Source organism: Malus sylvestris, chromosome 6 (genome assembly GCF_916048215.2).
Source record: "Malus sylvestris chromosome 6, drMalSylv7.2, whole genome shotgun sequence".
NCBI lineage: Eukaryota > Viridiplantae > Streptophyta > Magnoliopsida > Rosales > Rosaceae > Malus > Malus sylvestris.
Genome location: NC_062265.1, coordinates 22,730,864 through 22,747,008, shown reverse-complemented (window position 1 = coordinate 22,747,008; position 16,145 = coordinate 22,730,864). Strand labels below are relative to the sequence as shown.

General features: G+C 38.4%; 1 protein-coding gene across 1 annotated transcript; it reads left to right on the top strand.

Moving 5' to 3' along the window:
• Positions 1-6,630: 6,630 nt before the first annotated feature.
• On the top strand, positions 6,631-9,063 carry LOC126626040 (V-type proton ATPase subunit E). Its single transcript, XM_050295206.1, has 6 exons — positions 6,631-6,858; positions 7,032-7,132; positions 7,735-7,891; positions 8,128-8,324; positions 8,511-8,610; positions 8,756-9,063. Exons 1-6 carry the CDS (start codon positions 6,757-6,759, stop codon positions 8,789-8,791), a joined length of 693 nt encoding a protein of 230 aa, XP_050151163.1. The 5' UTR covers positions 6,631-6,756; the 3' UTR covers positions 8,792-9,063.
• Positions 9,064-16,145: the final 7,082 nt, after the last annotated feature.

Here is a 16,145-nt window from a genome sequence, read left to right as displayed (position 1 = left end):
AACAAAGGGAGGTAACCGATGCTCATATGATGATTTAAGGATACGACACATCATGTCAGGACCGTGATGTCCCAAACGGTCATGCCAAAGCAGTATAGTGCTATGGAACTCAGGCATAGGGCCAGCCACATGATGGGTTTCTATGCCGCGAATGGTTGTGATGTACAACCCACTTATGAGACGTTCCAACTTTCCGTGAATACGCTATGGCCATATTCGTACGAAGTGATACAAAGAAATTCAGAACCATTATCTTTAGCGGTTTCAATATGATATTGATTATCTCAAATATCTCTAAAACTCAGCAACGTTCTTCCGAAACGTGGAGAATATAGAGCCTCTTTAATGGTTAAGACTGTACATTGGACAACGTGATATGCCCTACGGGCCTTTCCATATCCTTTAATCAGGTTGGATGGCCTGAGAGAGTTGTCAGAGGTGTTTTTTTGGGTATAAAGTTAGTAAAATAGTGTTGCTCATGCAAGATGGTGTGCGTGGTAGCATTATCAGCCAGACAACTAACTTCCTCACTAGATATATCTAGAAATAAATTGATTGAATTGGTCACATGCATAAATATAATTCCATTCATTCAATTAAGCAATTTGAGAAATAATATCCATCAAATAACAATCCATAATTCAAAACAAACCAAAACCAAACAAATTATTCCAAAAACTTAAACAAATTGTCCAAAATTAAACCATAAACCTAGAAAAATAGGGGGAAGGGTTTAGCCACTCCTAGTGGGTTCGGCCACTAGGGGTAAAACACCCTAAAAACAAGTCTAAAATTTATTCGTCCATAGGAGCTGACACCTCCTGAAAATTTGATATCTCCATGGATGTAGTAGCATCTTCCAGATGTTCTACATGTGCAAAGTTAGACTCACGACGGGAATGATACTTGGCAATAGCCTCGGGGGTAGCTTGGCATACACCGACCAATAATCCCTTGATCCACAGCGGTAACACATGTCCATTTCAGTGAAAGCCAATTGAAATGAAGCTTTTCCCTTGTTCTTGAAGTTTAAGGCCTTAGGGGCAAAGGGTTGGCGCTGCTGGGTCACATTTCCTCCCTTAGGTAGGCCTTTACTCTATGGACCTTGGGCCTGTGGTGGGGCTTGTCGCCCATTGCCATGGCCACGATGATTCATGCATCATTTGTGGCTGCTAGAATTGGTCTCATGCGCTTCAGGTGCATCGTTCAAGCCAGTTGGTTGAGCTTGATGATTCTTCATCAAAAGCTGGTTTTGCTTTTCAATGAGAAGTAGGACAGATATCAAATCCGAAAATTTAGTGAATTTCTATACATTATATGGTTGTTGTAGGACAATATTGGTGGCATAGAAGGTCGAATATGTCTTCTCCATGAGATCTGATTCGATTACTTCCACTTTATAGAACTTCAGCAGTGATCGGATTCTACAAACTTCAGAGTTGTATTCATTCACACATTTAAAGTCTTGGAAGCAAATATGCTACCAATTGTGTGTTGCTTCAAGCAAGTAGATGTCTTTCTGGTGATCGAAGTGGTCGACCAAAGCAAGCCAGAGAGTGCATGGGTCCTCCTCAGCGAGGTACTTAGTCTGTAGAGCATCATGAATGTGTCTTCAAATGAAGATCATTGCAGTAGCTTTCTAAGCTTCATCAATGGGTTTGTTGTTGGTAGGTGCCTCGATGGTGGCTCTAATACATTTTGTAGTAAGATTGAGTTTCACGTCTTGAACCCACTTCAGGTAATTTCTTCCAGAGACTTCCAGAGCAGTGAAATCGAGCTTGTTCAAGTTCCACATGTCCCTAAAATGGAGGGTACAACAAAAACATGGTTAGTCATATGGTAATCCATAGACATACATTGTAGACATTTGGGTTCTATAGACATGTATTTGTTTAATTTATGCATGAAAACTACAGGTTTCATGTGGTAAGTTTTGAATGAAAACTTCAGGTTTCAAAGGCACTAAATATGAAACTATAGGTTCAATTTAGTTTTATGAACGATTAGTTCATAAAGGAAATGTTCCTGCAAGAAACACAGAATGCAATATGCTGATTTAAGTGTAGTGGATTTGAGTTTCTTCGGGAACTTAAATGTGTGAGCTTCGGGACTACGAAAGTATGTCAACGGTTCAAATTATAAAAATAAATTATTGAATCGTTAATGTCCAAAAATGATCTTCAGGTCAATAATTTTGGATTCATTACTAGATTAATGGACTGCATGTCACTTTTAATTAATTCAATAGATCGGGACCAAACAGGGTTGATCGTGGAAGCAAAAATAATAATAACATTCGGGTTAAAATTATTTAAAATGCAAAAAATTAGCATTGGATTCGAAAAACCATAGCCCATTAGTATTTAGGCTGAGTGCCGTGGGTAGGGCAAAGCCCTAGAGGCTTTTGGGCTCGTGTTTGGCTGCTAAGCAACCCCCAGGTGGTTGCAGGCCACAAGCCGAGAAAATTGGGTAAGCCCAGCAGTTATAGCTGCTGGCATTGGGCCAAAGGGGCACCCGGGAACAAGCCCAGCCGAGGCTGGCTTATGGGTTAGCACAAGCGGGGCCTAGCCGAAGCTGGGGCCAAGTTTTTGGGTCGTGAGACAAGCCCAACCTGCAAGGCTAGCCATGATACACGCGGGCCGGGGCAGTAGCAAGCCCAACAAGCCAAAGGCTTGTGGGTTATGGGCTTAGATTAGACCAGGGCTTCAGGCCCGTGGGTTATGCAACCCAGGTTGAGGCCTGGTTGGTTTCTAATAAGGCAGCAAGCCCAAAGGGCTGTGCGCCTAATTAGGTGTCAATACGACATTGTTGTCCCCACACGGCTGGGCTTCAGGCCAGCACGTTGGTCTGGCATGGTGTCACGGTGGTGGTGCGGCGATGTCGTAAAAATCCCAATTTTTTTATTATTTTTTTATTTTTTGTGTTTGTTTGAATTCTTTAGGGTTTGAAAAAGCCCTAACATGCTTCTAATTTATTTATATGCTTTGACTCACAAATTCCACATAGCAATAGAATTGCGTAATGCATAAAACATATATATATATATATATGTGTGTGTGTGTGTGTGTGTGTGTGTGTGTGTGTGTATTGACAAGTATATGAAACATATACAATATATATATCATAAGGAAAATATAAACATAGAGGGGTTCATGCATCATGGGGAATGTTTTCATGCTTCGTGGACGTTTCAAATATCTTCCTTTATTTTAAGCATACATGATTGACAGAAAACAAATAAGAGCATTTGAATTTTATGGAAGATAGTCTTCTTCTACAATCCGTCAATTCCTCAGCTTCTGGCAAGAGCATGCTGATAATGTATTGTAGGCATATTTAACTGAGCTATTCTAGGAGAATAGAGAAAATGGGTCAGTGGTAGTAAGAGAGAGAAGAGAGAGATTTAATTGTGAAGTATGTGTTGTATCATCCTATTGTGCTAGGGCTGGGTTCGGTTTTTTGCCAAAACCGAAACCGAATCGAAATTTCGGTTCGGTTCGTTTTTTTTCGGTTCGGTTTTTTTCGGTTTCGGTTTTTTTCCAGTTTGGGTTTCGGTTTTTTCGGTTTTTTTTTTTTCTCAAAAACTATCAACCTCCCAGTTCTTATATATCAGCGAAGTGAGAGCCTCAAAATCCTGAATATATTCAAGCATTTCAACTACTTATGATCAAGCAGATCGAATTCAAAATTTCAAAACTTAAGCAAATATAGAAACATATATTCTTCAAGGAAATGTACAGGATTCGAAATTCTAAAACTTTAAAATTTGCAAAATCATGAAATAATTCAACAAATTAACTGATGCAGATCGAAACAAAAAAAAAAAGCAAATGAGTTCGTCTAAATGCCATAATCGGACTCCAATATCGCATGCCCAGTGCCCACATTCAAATTCATAGTCAAGTCCACAATAGATCTAGAAAAATACAAAACATATTCAGAGAAAAATACAAACTTTTCCACCTTAAATTACATAAATTTCAAATGGGTAACCATAAAATTAAAAACCCATAAACTGAAAAATAAATAAAACCCACAACCTTTGCTGCAGCGACATCGCAGTGATTGTCGCAAGTTCTTACAATTCCTCTTTTCGTCGGGTCTCGAAAGGGGCGAGGGAAAATCATTGTTTGGAAGAAAGAATCCGCGAGGAGGACAAGACAACATTGGAGAGAGAGTGATTTGGAGGAAGAGAGGAAGGAGAGGGAGAGAGAGAGAGAGAGAGACTGAGGAAGCAAGGCAGAAAGGAAGCAGCGGCGGGGAGAGAGAGCGAGTGTTTGAGTCTCAAACTTTGAGATCTGAAAATGAAATGGGAGTGGGACACTGAGACGGCTAGGGTTTTAAGCTTAAGAAATTTTATAAAGCATTCAATATAAGAAACCTATAAATAATATACTGGTACAATTATAACAACATAAAGCCTACTGTTAAGTTGGCTTGCAGCACTTAAACCTAACTTGCAGGTCAGAGGTTCAAACCTTGACGACAACAGGTTTTTTAGTATTTATATATATATATTTTTTTTCGGTTCGGTTCGGTCCGGTTCGGTTTCCGGACCTCAAAAACCGAAACCGAACCAGCCAGATTCGGTTCGGTTCGGTTTGGCAGTTTCGGTTCGGTTTTTTTCGGCCTCGGTTAGGTTTGGTTTTCGGTTTTTTTCGGTTTTCGGTTATTTGAACCCACCCCTATATTGTGCCCTTATTTATAGTAGTAGAATAGGTAAAATACTTACTCTTTTATGATTACAACTCTTAATAGGTTATCAACTCCTAATAGGAATATAAGATATATTCCTAGATCTATTAGGATTTACACAATCACATTCCTATTCTAAATATGACTGCAACATATTTATCTTTTTAGACACATTTTATACTTCGAGAATAAAGTGATCACCACCACCTACTACGAAACCTAACCTCTTACACCACTACTGTTGTTATTACCACCACTGTTCCCACCACAACCGCACCATAATTGCTCCGCTACCACCACTACAATAACTACCACAACCATAACTGCTACCACCACCACCACCATCATATGACAACCCCCGCCATCACCACCATAAAGCAACCACCACCACTATCACCACAACCACAACAACAACTATCAATGTTGATGTTGCCCCTACCACCATTGTTATCTATGTAACCCAACCACTACACCTCACTATTAGCACCACTACCATCACAACCACAACCCTTGCCACTGTTGTCGTCACCACCACTCCTACTACCATGGCTATTTTTTTCATTATATACGATTATATTGTTTTTACATTAAAATTTATCAAATGTTTTGTCACTGCTTTTCATACTTACAACACTTTTAAAAGTATAGTTTATGAAAAACTCAACTGCTTTATTTTATAGCTGATTATTTTTAAATCACATTAGAAAACAATTTTTTGATTTATTTATTAAAGTAGATCAATCCCAAAGCCCTTAGTTAAATTGACTATAATAGTGTCTTGCATTTTGATCACCCAAGTTAGAATTTCTTGTTGAAAAAACAATTCAGAATATAAATAATAACATAATTTGGAAAATAATCGAATCTTTATTATTGAAATACTTAACAATACAGAATGAAAATCATAATATAGTTATGGAAACAAAAATGATACTAACTTGATTGATTGAGGCTAACAATGCCTTGTTATTCAAACAATATTTTCGTCTCACTCTTGTGTTTGTAGTTCAATGACGTCTGCCTGACCAAGATACAACTATCAAATCCTATAATCTGCTGCAATTATAGAATCATGGCAAATTACTTTGTGTGTTTATTCTCTTAAAGTTTATGTACGAGAGAGAAGGAAAAGAAGTAGAAGATGATGATTGAAGAATAATGACGAATTGCTTTATCTGTTTACTCATATAAAAGACAACCTAATATAAAGCCTATTGGAGAACTTGGTTTCTCGATGTGGGACAATTGAGGCACAAAGCTCCAACATTTTCGTCTCCCGTAACATAGATGGATTAATTTAAAGGAAAACTAATGAAAATGACTTGAAAACTTTAAGTTTTAACAATAAGGACAAAGTAAAGGGTAAAGTGAATATTACCAGAATTGACTTTTTAGTGTAAAAATGTGATTTTTCGTTAAAGTGAACAGTACATGAAGTTTTTTTGTTAAAGTTCCCTTAATTTAAATTATCATGTCGTTAGTAAAAAAACGAATTTATGTTTAAATGTAAAATCGAATGTTATATTTAAATGTACATCATATTTTATTTACACAATTTTTTTTTTCTGAACAAACGATATTATCTACATTAAGGAATGAGGTAAAAAGAATGTGGTTCCAATTTGCCTTTGGCGAAAATCAAATCTAAAACGGGTGGAACGTGCTGTTCCACGGGACGAATTTTGAGTGAATTTTCATTCCGCCTCACCCTCATGAAACGACTCGTTCCACATCCGTGGAACACAAAATTATAACCTCTCCGTCTCCTTCTTCTTCCTCCATGTTTCCATCCGTAAGGATCTTTGCTTCCTCTCCATTCCGTTTCGTCCTGTCCCGTCCCGTTCCGTTTCGTCTCGTCTTGTCTGCATATCAAACGACACCTAAAATCCAAACCAAAATAAAAAATAAATCCACGTACTCTGCTTATATAAAACCGGTTTCTCTCTAGGCCTCACACTTTCTCTCATCTACGATTTACGACCGGAAAACGGCTCACTGTTACTTTGATCTGCGCGAAGAAAGCCGTCGATTTTCTCCGACTCGATTCACCGATCAGCAAAGATGAACGACGCAGATGTCTCCAAGCAGATCCAGCAGATGGTGAGGTTCATCCGCCAAGAAGCTGAGGAGAAGGCCAACGAGATCTCTGTATCTGCTGAGGAAGTACGTCTCCCAATTCTCCTGTAACTCCCGCATTTTTCCCCAAATTCTTACATTTCTGAAACCCTAAATTCGATCTTAATCTTGATCCAATTCACTGGAAATCATTTTTCTTTGTGTGTATAAGCTTAATTCGAGTGTTAGGGTGTTTTTGTGTTGTTTTTTTGTTGTTGTAGGAATTCAACATTGAGAAGTTGCAGCTCGTCGAGGCGGAGAAGAAGAAGATTAGGCAAGAATATGAGAAGAAGGAGAAGCAAGTCGACGTCCGAAAGAAGATGTATGGTTACTTGAATCTTCCTAATTCTGTTTATATTATCTCAATTGGTATATTTATCTCCTTGTTTTATGTTTTTATGGTTGAAACGAATGCGCTTTCTGCTGTTTGGTTTTGAATATTAGTTACTGGTAGGTTGAATTCGGATTGGGAAGTTAATGTGCATGGTGTCGAATACGTTAGTGAAATCGATAGTTTGGGAGTGGCAAAGATAGTTTCTTTCGTTGATTTTATGGATTTCGATGAAAATCGAGGTATTTGGTTCGAAATTAAGTTGAAATTTGAAAATGAGTTGATTATTATGAGAGATCTTATTGTCATGAATTGGATGTGTATGAAATGATTGTTGAATTTTAATGATCCTGAATATTATGTGCTTATTGTTTTAGAATTTTGGGAAACTAGATTAGCTCATAGGGTATTGAGCTAGGTAAGGAATTGGGTAGAACGAAGTTCAAATCTTATCTTAAGTAAAACGAGTTCTGTTTCTGCGGGGTTCAATTTGGGTTGTTTGATGGAAGGCTTTCTCTTTGTTTTTCTTTTCCCGGCAATGCACGAATGCCACCTATGTGAGTAAGTAACAATTTTTTATTGGTTTGTTGCAGTGAGTACTCCATGCAGCTCAATGCTTCTCGTATTAAAGTTCTTCAGGCTCAAGATGATGTGGTTAACTCCATGAAGGAGGCAGCATCCAAGGAGCTTCTGAATGTGAGCCGAGATCACCATGCGTACAAAAAGCTTCTGAAAGATCTTATCGTTCAGGTCTGTTGTACTACTCATGTAGTTGGCAAGGTTAACCTGCCTCCCCAGTTTTTATGTGAACCTACAGAACTATCTGCCGGTGGAAATGGCTTGAGTTTAATGTATAATTCAGGGTGATGATTTCATATCCTTCATTTAGAAGAGATTGCTGTTTCTATCTATAACACACTTTCATGGATAAATTAATGATTAGGTTTGGTTTACTGAGAATTATGATATTTTTATTTTTGTTGCAGAGTTTGCTTAGGCTGAAAGAGCCTGCTGTTTTGTTACGTTGCCGGAAGGACGATCTACATCTGGTGGAGTCTGTTCTGGAATCAGCAGGACGGGAATATGCAGACAAAGCAAAGGTTCATTCACCTGAGATTATAGTGGACACTACTGTCTTTCTTCCACCTGCTCCTACCCATCATAATCCCCATGTTTCTTCCTGGTATGTTTCTGTAGTTATATATTTAAACCTAATATAGTTTGGAAATACATGAGTTTTTGTACTGAGTCACGGGCTTTCTAGCTTCTGGATTTAGTCTGCCTTGCTAATGTGTAGCTTATCAAACAGTTGGTTATTGAGAGAACGTAAATGATGGAACCTGCTGATGATAATTTGTTGACTGTTCAGTTCTGGAGGTGTGGTCCTGGCTTCTCGGGATGGGAAGATTGTGTGTGAGAACACCCTTGATGCACGATTGGATGTTGTATTCCGTAAAAAACTTCCAGAGGTATTTTCCTTTCAAAGCATCAATTGTATTTTTGTAGTAGTTCACTTTATTTTCATTGCAAAGGATTTTTATGCAAATTTGGCACTATTTTGTGTCGGTTTGTGTAACCATACTTCAACTGAGCTTCTGATTCTTCTCTTTACAGATCCGCAGAAAGCTCTTCGGTCAGGTTGCTGCATAAATGGGATGATGAATTGGTTTGTGTTTTAATTTTCCACCCTAAATTATGTGGCCTTGAGATTAAGATACCGGTCATGGACCAGCGGATCTGTTTTCCAATTCGATTGTGTATTTCGATTTTCTAGTTCTCCGAATAACGTTGTTATATGTGGGTAAAAATAGCTTTAGCTGTTATTTGATTTGGTGTTCATATCGTCTGGGGCATATTGCAAATGTACTCATTCTGGTTGGTAATGAGATGATATTAATAAAAGTTTGCAGCTTGTTAGAGCATTATTAGGTTTTAAATTTGTTTAATTAATGTGATGAATGGGAGATCACGTGAGCTGTCACGTGAACCATATCTGTTCTTTTTCGGTATATTAATTTCCAGATTATGTCGGTGACCGATATTTTGCTGTCGTTTTGTGTTTTATTGTAACACGAAGTCATGGACCATTGCAATTACCTGTAAAATGACAAAATGTTGCCTTCTTGTACTCTGTTGTCGTTATTATTGTTAAGTTTACCTTCACGAATTTCCCTTTTGATTTCTAAGCTTAACGGGTTGGATGAATCCCGTTCGAACGGTTCAATACTTAGCGCCGGAAAAAGTGAGTGGGTTACAAAACTCTATAGAATTGTTTTTTATGATAGGCGGAGGTGGGAAAATTTGAGTGTGATACCAATTTATTGAACTGAGTTCTATATTAAACTCATGTGTTCAATATATCAAGCTCATAAGTGTTATACTAATATATTGAGCTTACACTAGTGTAGCAGTAGTGTGATAGATATTAAACTCAAGATACCTATTTTCTATATATAAGTATCACTGACCTGAATCACTATGGAATGCCTTATAAAGAGTTGAGCTATTTCTTTTTAACAAACAAACTAAGGGGTGGGGAGAGTGGGCTAAGCATCACAATGTGCTAGCAATAATGTAGTTCAAATTCGCCTGTCGATAATCAAACATAAGACTTCTCACTTATCAGTGAAGAAGAATATCATTAGATTGTAGTACTAAGTGACTATTTATTAAATTTTCAAGGATAAGAAGAAATGTCTAGTATCCGTAATTTATTATATTTTGTAGGCACTTACAAAGAGTTAAGCTATTTTCATATTGTCAATTGGTTTACGGTAGAACCTTAACCTTTTATTTGGAAAACTTTAATGTGGGATAGTTCTTTACATTCTCACAGGTTTGATTATGCTTCTAATTTGCAAACTAAACCTAACAAACCTATGTCCAAACAAGGGAGAAGTTTCCTCCATTGGGTCGAAGCTTGATTGTGCCATCTTGTGGGATGCCCATTGGCTCACTTGCTTGGTCATTAGGCTATTTCTCAGTGTTCTAAAAAACGCCCTAGGCACCGCCTAGGCGTTGGGCGCCTAGCAACCGAGACGTTTTTGGGCAAATCGGGCGGAAAAATTGGGTTGGGCCTAGGTAGCCGTCTAGGCGGGCTAGGAGGCGCCTAGGCACGCTAAGCGAGTTGGGCGGCTAGGCGGGCTAGGCGGTCCTTGGCGGTCCTAGGAGGTTTTTTTTATTTATTTTTTATTAACTGCGTGCTTTTTTCTTTTTTGGTTTCATGGTGGTATACTTATGGAAATGGTGTATCTAATTTGCAAATGATGGATTTACTACAAGTTCATCCAATACTTATGGAAATTGTGTACCTAATTTGCATTTTATCATTATTTTATTATCCATACAAGTATAGTTTTTTTTAGGTGTCAATATGCACTTATTTACAAGATATACAAAAAATTTACCTAAATCCGCCTAGGCGCTAGGCGCTAGCCCGCCGCCCGACTAGCGCCTAGCGTTTTTTAGAACCTTGCTATTTCCATCTAAAAAGGCTAAATATAGCCATGTTCATAATTATAACCGTACAAAAGATTATTTTAAATTAACAGTGTCATGCCATACTTAGACCATCTCCAACCGAATGGTCGTCGAAAATAACCCTTGTCTCCAACTGAGGGTCAGGCCAAATAGCTTGTGGGCCCCACTGGGCAAAAAAAGACCAAAGGGTCAACCGACCGGCTATCTTCAGCCAGCCTGCTGGCTAGCCTTTTTTTTTTTTGTTCTTTTCCATTTGCCCAGCCCACTTTAGGGTTTAGGGTTTAGGATTTTGTTTTGTCCTAGCCCCATTTTTTATGTTTTTTTTTTTATTTCTAATTTTTTTCCTACACTATTTCTCACATATTTTTCACCATTCCATACTATCTTACCTTATTTTATTTCAATTCTTCACATTCCATACTATAGTCTTTTGACTCTCGTTTGGAGATGATTTTTTATCACAAGGCTATGTTTGGCCTATGACCCTTTGGCCTCTCAGTTGGAGATGGTAAGAAATATGGTCATGCACTGTTCATTAAAATATTAATTTCTTGGATGGCTAGAGGGCTAAAACGAGTCCTCTGGCCCTCCTTCAGTTGGAGATGGTCTAAGAAATAGGGACTACACTGTTCATTAACATATTAATTTATTGGAGGGCCATAGAGATGGTCTTAATACTTTAAGTTTATTGGTTAATGTACTCAAACTTTCGTTGAATGTTTTTCAAATCTAGCGTTGAATTTGAATCAATTATTGCAAATGAGGAACTTGGTCCAGAAAAAGGGGCTAAGGCCATCTCCAATGGAGATGGCTATAGGGCTATAAGCCAAAATCCAGCCTAAATGCTCCAAAACTCAACTCCAATGGAGATACCCTTTGGCCATCAGGCTGGACATTCTTTGCCAACCAAGTAGCCCTTTTGAGGGACCCATTTTTTATTAATTTTTTCAAGCTGAAATTAAAAAAAAAATTCTTATTTTTTTTCCTATAAATACCTAAGCCATTTTTTCACATTCTTTTCATAAACATCACTCCCTTACCTCTTCCAATAATCTAAATTTAAAATTTTCAATATTTTTTCAAATGACCATATCTTCAACCAAAGGATAAGAAATTCAAAGGCTTATTCATTTAGTGACAAGTGACATTCAAAATATATCCGGAAACCTTATTTTAATATGGTAGTTTAATTCAATTAACCAATAAAATTAAAGAACAAACTTAAAATAAGAAATTATTGAGGGGGCTACAAAATACCCCATTCAGTTGGAGATGGTATATAAATATGACCTGACACTGTTCATTAAAAAAAATTTCTTGCAGTGGTATAATCTGGACTGGGGCTAAACATAGCATCTTCGATTGGAGATTGCCTAAGAGGGCTACATTTGGCCAACCTTGTTACATCCCACATCACTTAGGGGAGTGAATCATCTATGCCTTATATGCATATTCTCATCTTTACCTAGCACGAGGCTTTTTGGGAGCTCATTGGCTTTGAGTTCCATCGGAACTCCGAAGTTAAGCGAGTTCGGACGAGAGTATTCCCAGGATGGGTGACCTACTGGGAAGTTCTTGTATGAGTTCTCAGAAACAAAACAGTGAGGGTGTGGTCGGGGCCCAAAGCGGACAATATCGTGCTACGGCAGAGTCGAGCCTGGGATGTGGTGGGGGCCCGGGTCGGGATGTGACAATTTGGTATCAGAGCCAATCCATTGCCGGAGGTGTGCTGATGAGGACGTCGGGCCCTTAAGGGGGTGGATTGTTACATCCCACATCACCCAGGGGAGTGGATCTTCTATGCCTTATATATATATATATTCCCATCTCTACCTAGCACGAGGCCTTTTGGGAGCTCACTAGCTTTAGCTCCAACCCACACCAATCTATTGGGCTCAAGGGGAGTCCGACTTTCCCTCAGGCTCAAATCGACAGGCCCAGCACCTGTGTTATGTGATGCAAGGCCCATGTCACGATGTCGTCAGCCACAATTTAAATTACTAAAAAAATAAAAAAAATTTAAATACAGAAAACTTAAAAAAAAATTATAATTTTTTCTCTATGAATACCTAGTTATGCTCTTCCACTTTTGGTGAAAATCATATCCGATATTAAAAATAAAATTATCTTTTATTATTTGTTAAAAATAATAATAATAATGATATTTTAATACAAATAGCCTGGATCTATTCAGTTTGTGGTGAACTTGAGCAGTTATTGTTCATTATAGACGATTACTATTCACTTAGGGGGATTATGTTGTATGTACCCAAAAAGAACTTTTAGGGGTGGAAATGCTCTTAGGGCGAGCTACGAGTGGTCTAACTAAACCAATAATCTCACATGGTCCTCTTGAACAATGTGTGCATTCATATGACTAGCTTGGTATAGTCATTGTCATGTAAATTTCCATTGGAGTAAATGATGTGTCATAAAAGTGTTTGCCAGACGTGTGTGTGTTAATCTAGTCCACATGGAGTTCTTTCATTGGTGTATTTGGCTTGGAAAGTTATATGCGCAAACAAAGGGAATAACAACACCGAATCAGTCACTAACTGTTAGATTTGGTTGGATTCGTGCTTTATGAATCGTAGATTACTTTCTCTCCTTTCGTGAAAGACTCTCTCACCTTTGCGTGACACACCCTGATTTGGAATGTCTATTGGACTCAGAATCGAGCTATGCTGGCCGACACCAAAAAGGTGAAGAAGCCATAAAGTGTAGTGATGTGGAAAATGTGAATACATTTAAACCTAAAAGTGTCTAAATGTAAAAGTGTGCTAGTGAGCGTGAATGAAGTCATTCCACACGTGATGTCAGAGCATAAGTAAAGTACAATAAGGGTAGGATAAGAATTATACTAATACCAAGATTTGCCAAGAATCCTCGTCGACACAGAAGTCCTGCCACTAAAACCTGGAAGGGCGAAAAACAAAGGTGAGTGGGCCTAAAAATAAAGCTTTGTAAAACCTTTTCAAAACGTAATAATCCATCGTCGTAAAACAAGTATAGTTTCCAAAATATACATACTACCTATAGTATGAAAATACTTACCGTAGCCAACAATTTCTCAAGAATCCAATACGTCACAATATATTTCATAAATAAACATCTAACGTCCAGAATCACATAATAGACAAACATATCATATCAAGTGCTCATCGACATATGCTAACACACGAGTTCATGCAGAGATATTTTAACATGAGCAGGACTGGGTGTAATAATGATTTACACTCTAGTACTACAATCACATGAAGATTGGTGCTATGCGTATCACATATGAGTCTTAATTGCCTATAGCAATCTAGGACAGGACTGGCACTTACAATGGATCCAAAGTGAGCGTACGGTGCGATGTGAACATACACGTGAAATACTGGCCCTGACCCAGGCGAGTACGCACACCAAAGTAGCACACGATGAGCAGATAACGTAAATAAAATCATACAATGGTAAATTGATAAATCATATCACAATACACGACCATAAATATAATTAAGGCATCAATAATAACACGCATACATGTGCATCTCATACGACGTAGCATATTTCATAATTTCTATCAATGCGCTAAATCTTATAAACATTAAGCTAATCTAGGCGTATTGTAGAAAATTCTTTATGAAATATATATGGAAACTAACAAATATATATATATATATATATCACAGGTACTTGTGATGTCACATCCGTTCGAGCTAGGAAGGTCGGAGTCTCCAATAGTGATCGCACCTAAGCATAATATTGGGGCCCATTAGTAAAACTCAACTAAAACGACTAAATTTGGAAAAACAGAGTGTAGATTTGGAATCAGACATTGACTTACACTATGAAGGGTCCTGGGAAAATTTTGTAAAAAGTCAACGATTAACCCTAAAAAGTCAATCTAGCTGCCGATGTCACATCCCAGCCCGAGCCCCCATCACATTCCGGGCTCGACTCCACCGTAGCACGATATTGTCTGCTTTGAGCCCCGACCACGCCCTTACGGTTTGTTTCTGAGAACTCACACGAGCAGAACTTCCCGATGGGTCACCCATCCTGTGAATGTTTTTCAAATCTGACACATCCCGGCCTAGACCCCCACCACATCCCGAGCTCGACTCCACCGTAGCACGTTATTATCCTCTTTGGGCCTCGACCATGCCCTCATTGTTTTGTTTCTGGGAACTCACGCGAGCAGAACTTCCCGGTGGGTCACCCATCCCAGGAATGCTCTGGCCTCTTTCTCACTTAACTTCGGAGTTTCGATGGAACCCGAAGATACTGAGCTCCTAAAAGGCCTCGTGCTAGGTAGAGATGGGAATATACATATAAGGCTTCGAGGATCCACTCCCCTGGACGATGTGGGATGTCATAGTCGAGACGGTCAACTATATTAAAACTTTGGAATTTCACTATGGATGTCAAAAATGGACTCGGGGCGTCAAAATTAGCTTAGGAGGGTTTTCGAGAAAATTTCGAAAAAGTCAATACGAGGAATATTCCAAATAATATTCTAGGACTATTTTAAGCCCATTTCAAAACTGGGCTGGGCTGGAAACAACGTTCCAAAGGTCCTTTTTTTTTTGTATCGGGTCGGGTTGACCCGTTTGGGCTCGCGGGTCACCAGACCCAAAGAAGAAGAAGGTTGAAATTTGTGGAGGGAGGCCGGAAACTTCAAACATATATAAAAAACTCAAAACTCTGCCATTTTCTACGGTTCAAAATCCAAAATGAAGTTTAGAGTATGAGGAACAAGAATCTATCTAAGTAGGGCTGAGCCGTGGCTGGAAAAAGCTTGCAAAGGCTTTGGGTCAACCAAAAAATTTGGAAAATTTTCCCCTAGTTGGTTCTGCATTCAACCATCACAATAAAATTTCAAAACTACTTTAATTTTACACTAAAACGTGATCCAAGAAGGTTTAGGTTAGTTTCGAGATTCACCTTCGTCGGGAATGGCGATAACTCGTCGAAGAAAAATATTGAACAATGGCAGCTCCATTGTATAGAGAGAGAAGGAGATATATCACGTTCCAGGGCTTGGGGTTCACGATGTAGGTTGATGCAGTGGTGCAGTCATGCTCACAAAAGTAGCAACAGTGTGATGGTGGCGACGTGTGGATCCCGGAGAAAGAGAGTGAGTGAGATAGGGAGTAACAGAGAAAGGAATAAGAGAGAGAGAGGGAAAAGAAAGAGAGATCTGGGAAAACGAGAGAAGAAAGACATGGCAAGAAGAGAATGGAGACTTGATGTGGGTGTGGACCCCACGGGCCAAATTTTTTTTTATAAAATATTTAAAATATCCCAATAAATATTATTAAATTAATAGTATAATAATAAAATAATTATAAGAATATATATAAAATATAAAATAGTAATTTTTACAAAAGTGTTTTTCAGATTCGTAGTTCTGTAAAATCTTGGTCGTAACTTCGAATTCGATTCCGCTTATGCCCACACGTTCATACTATTGAGTACTTCGAGAATACAGTAAAATAACAGCTCATACACGTCACAAAAAGACGATCAATGAAATTCA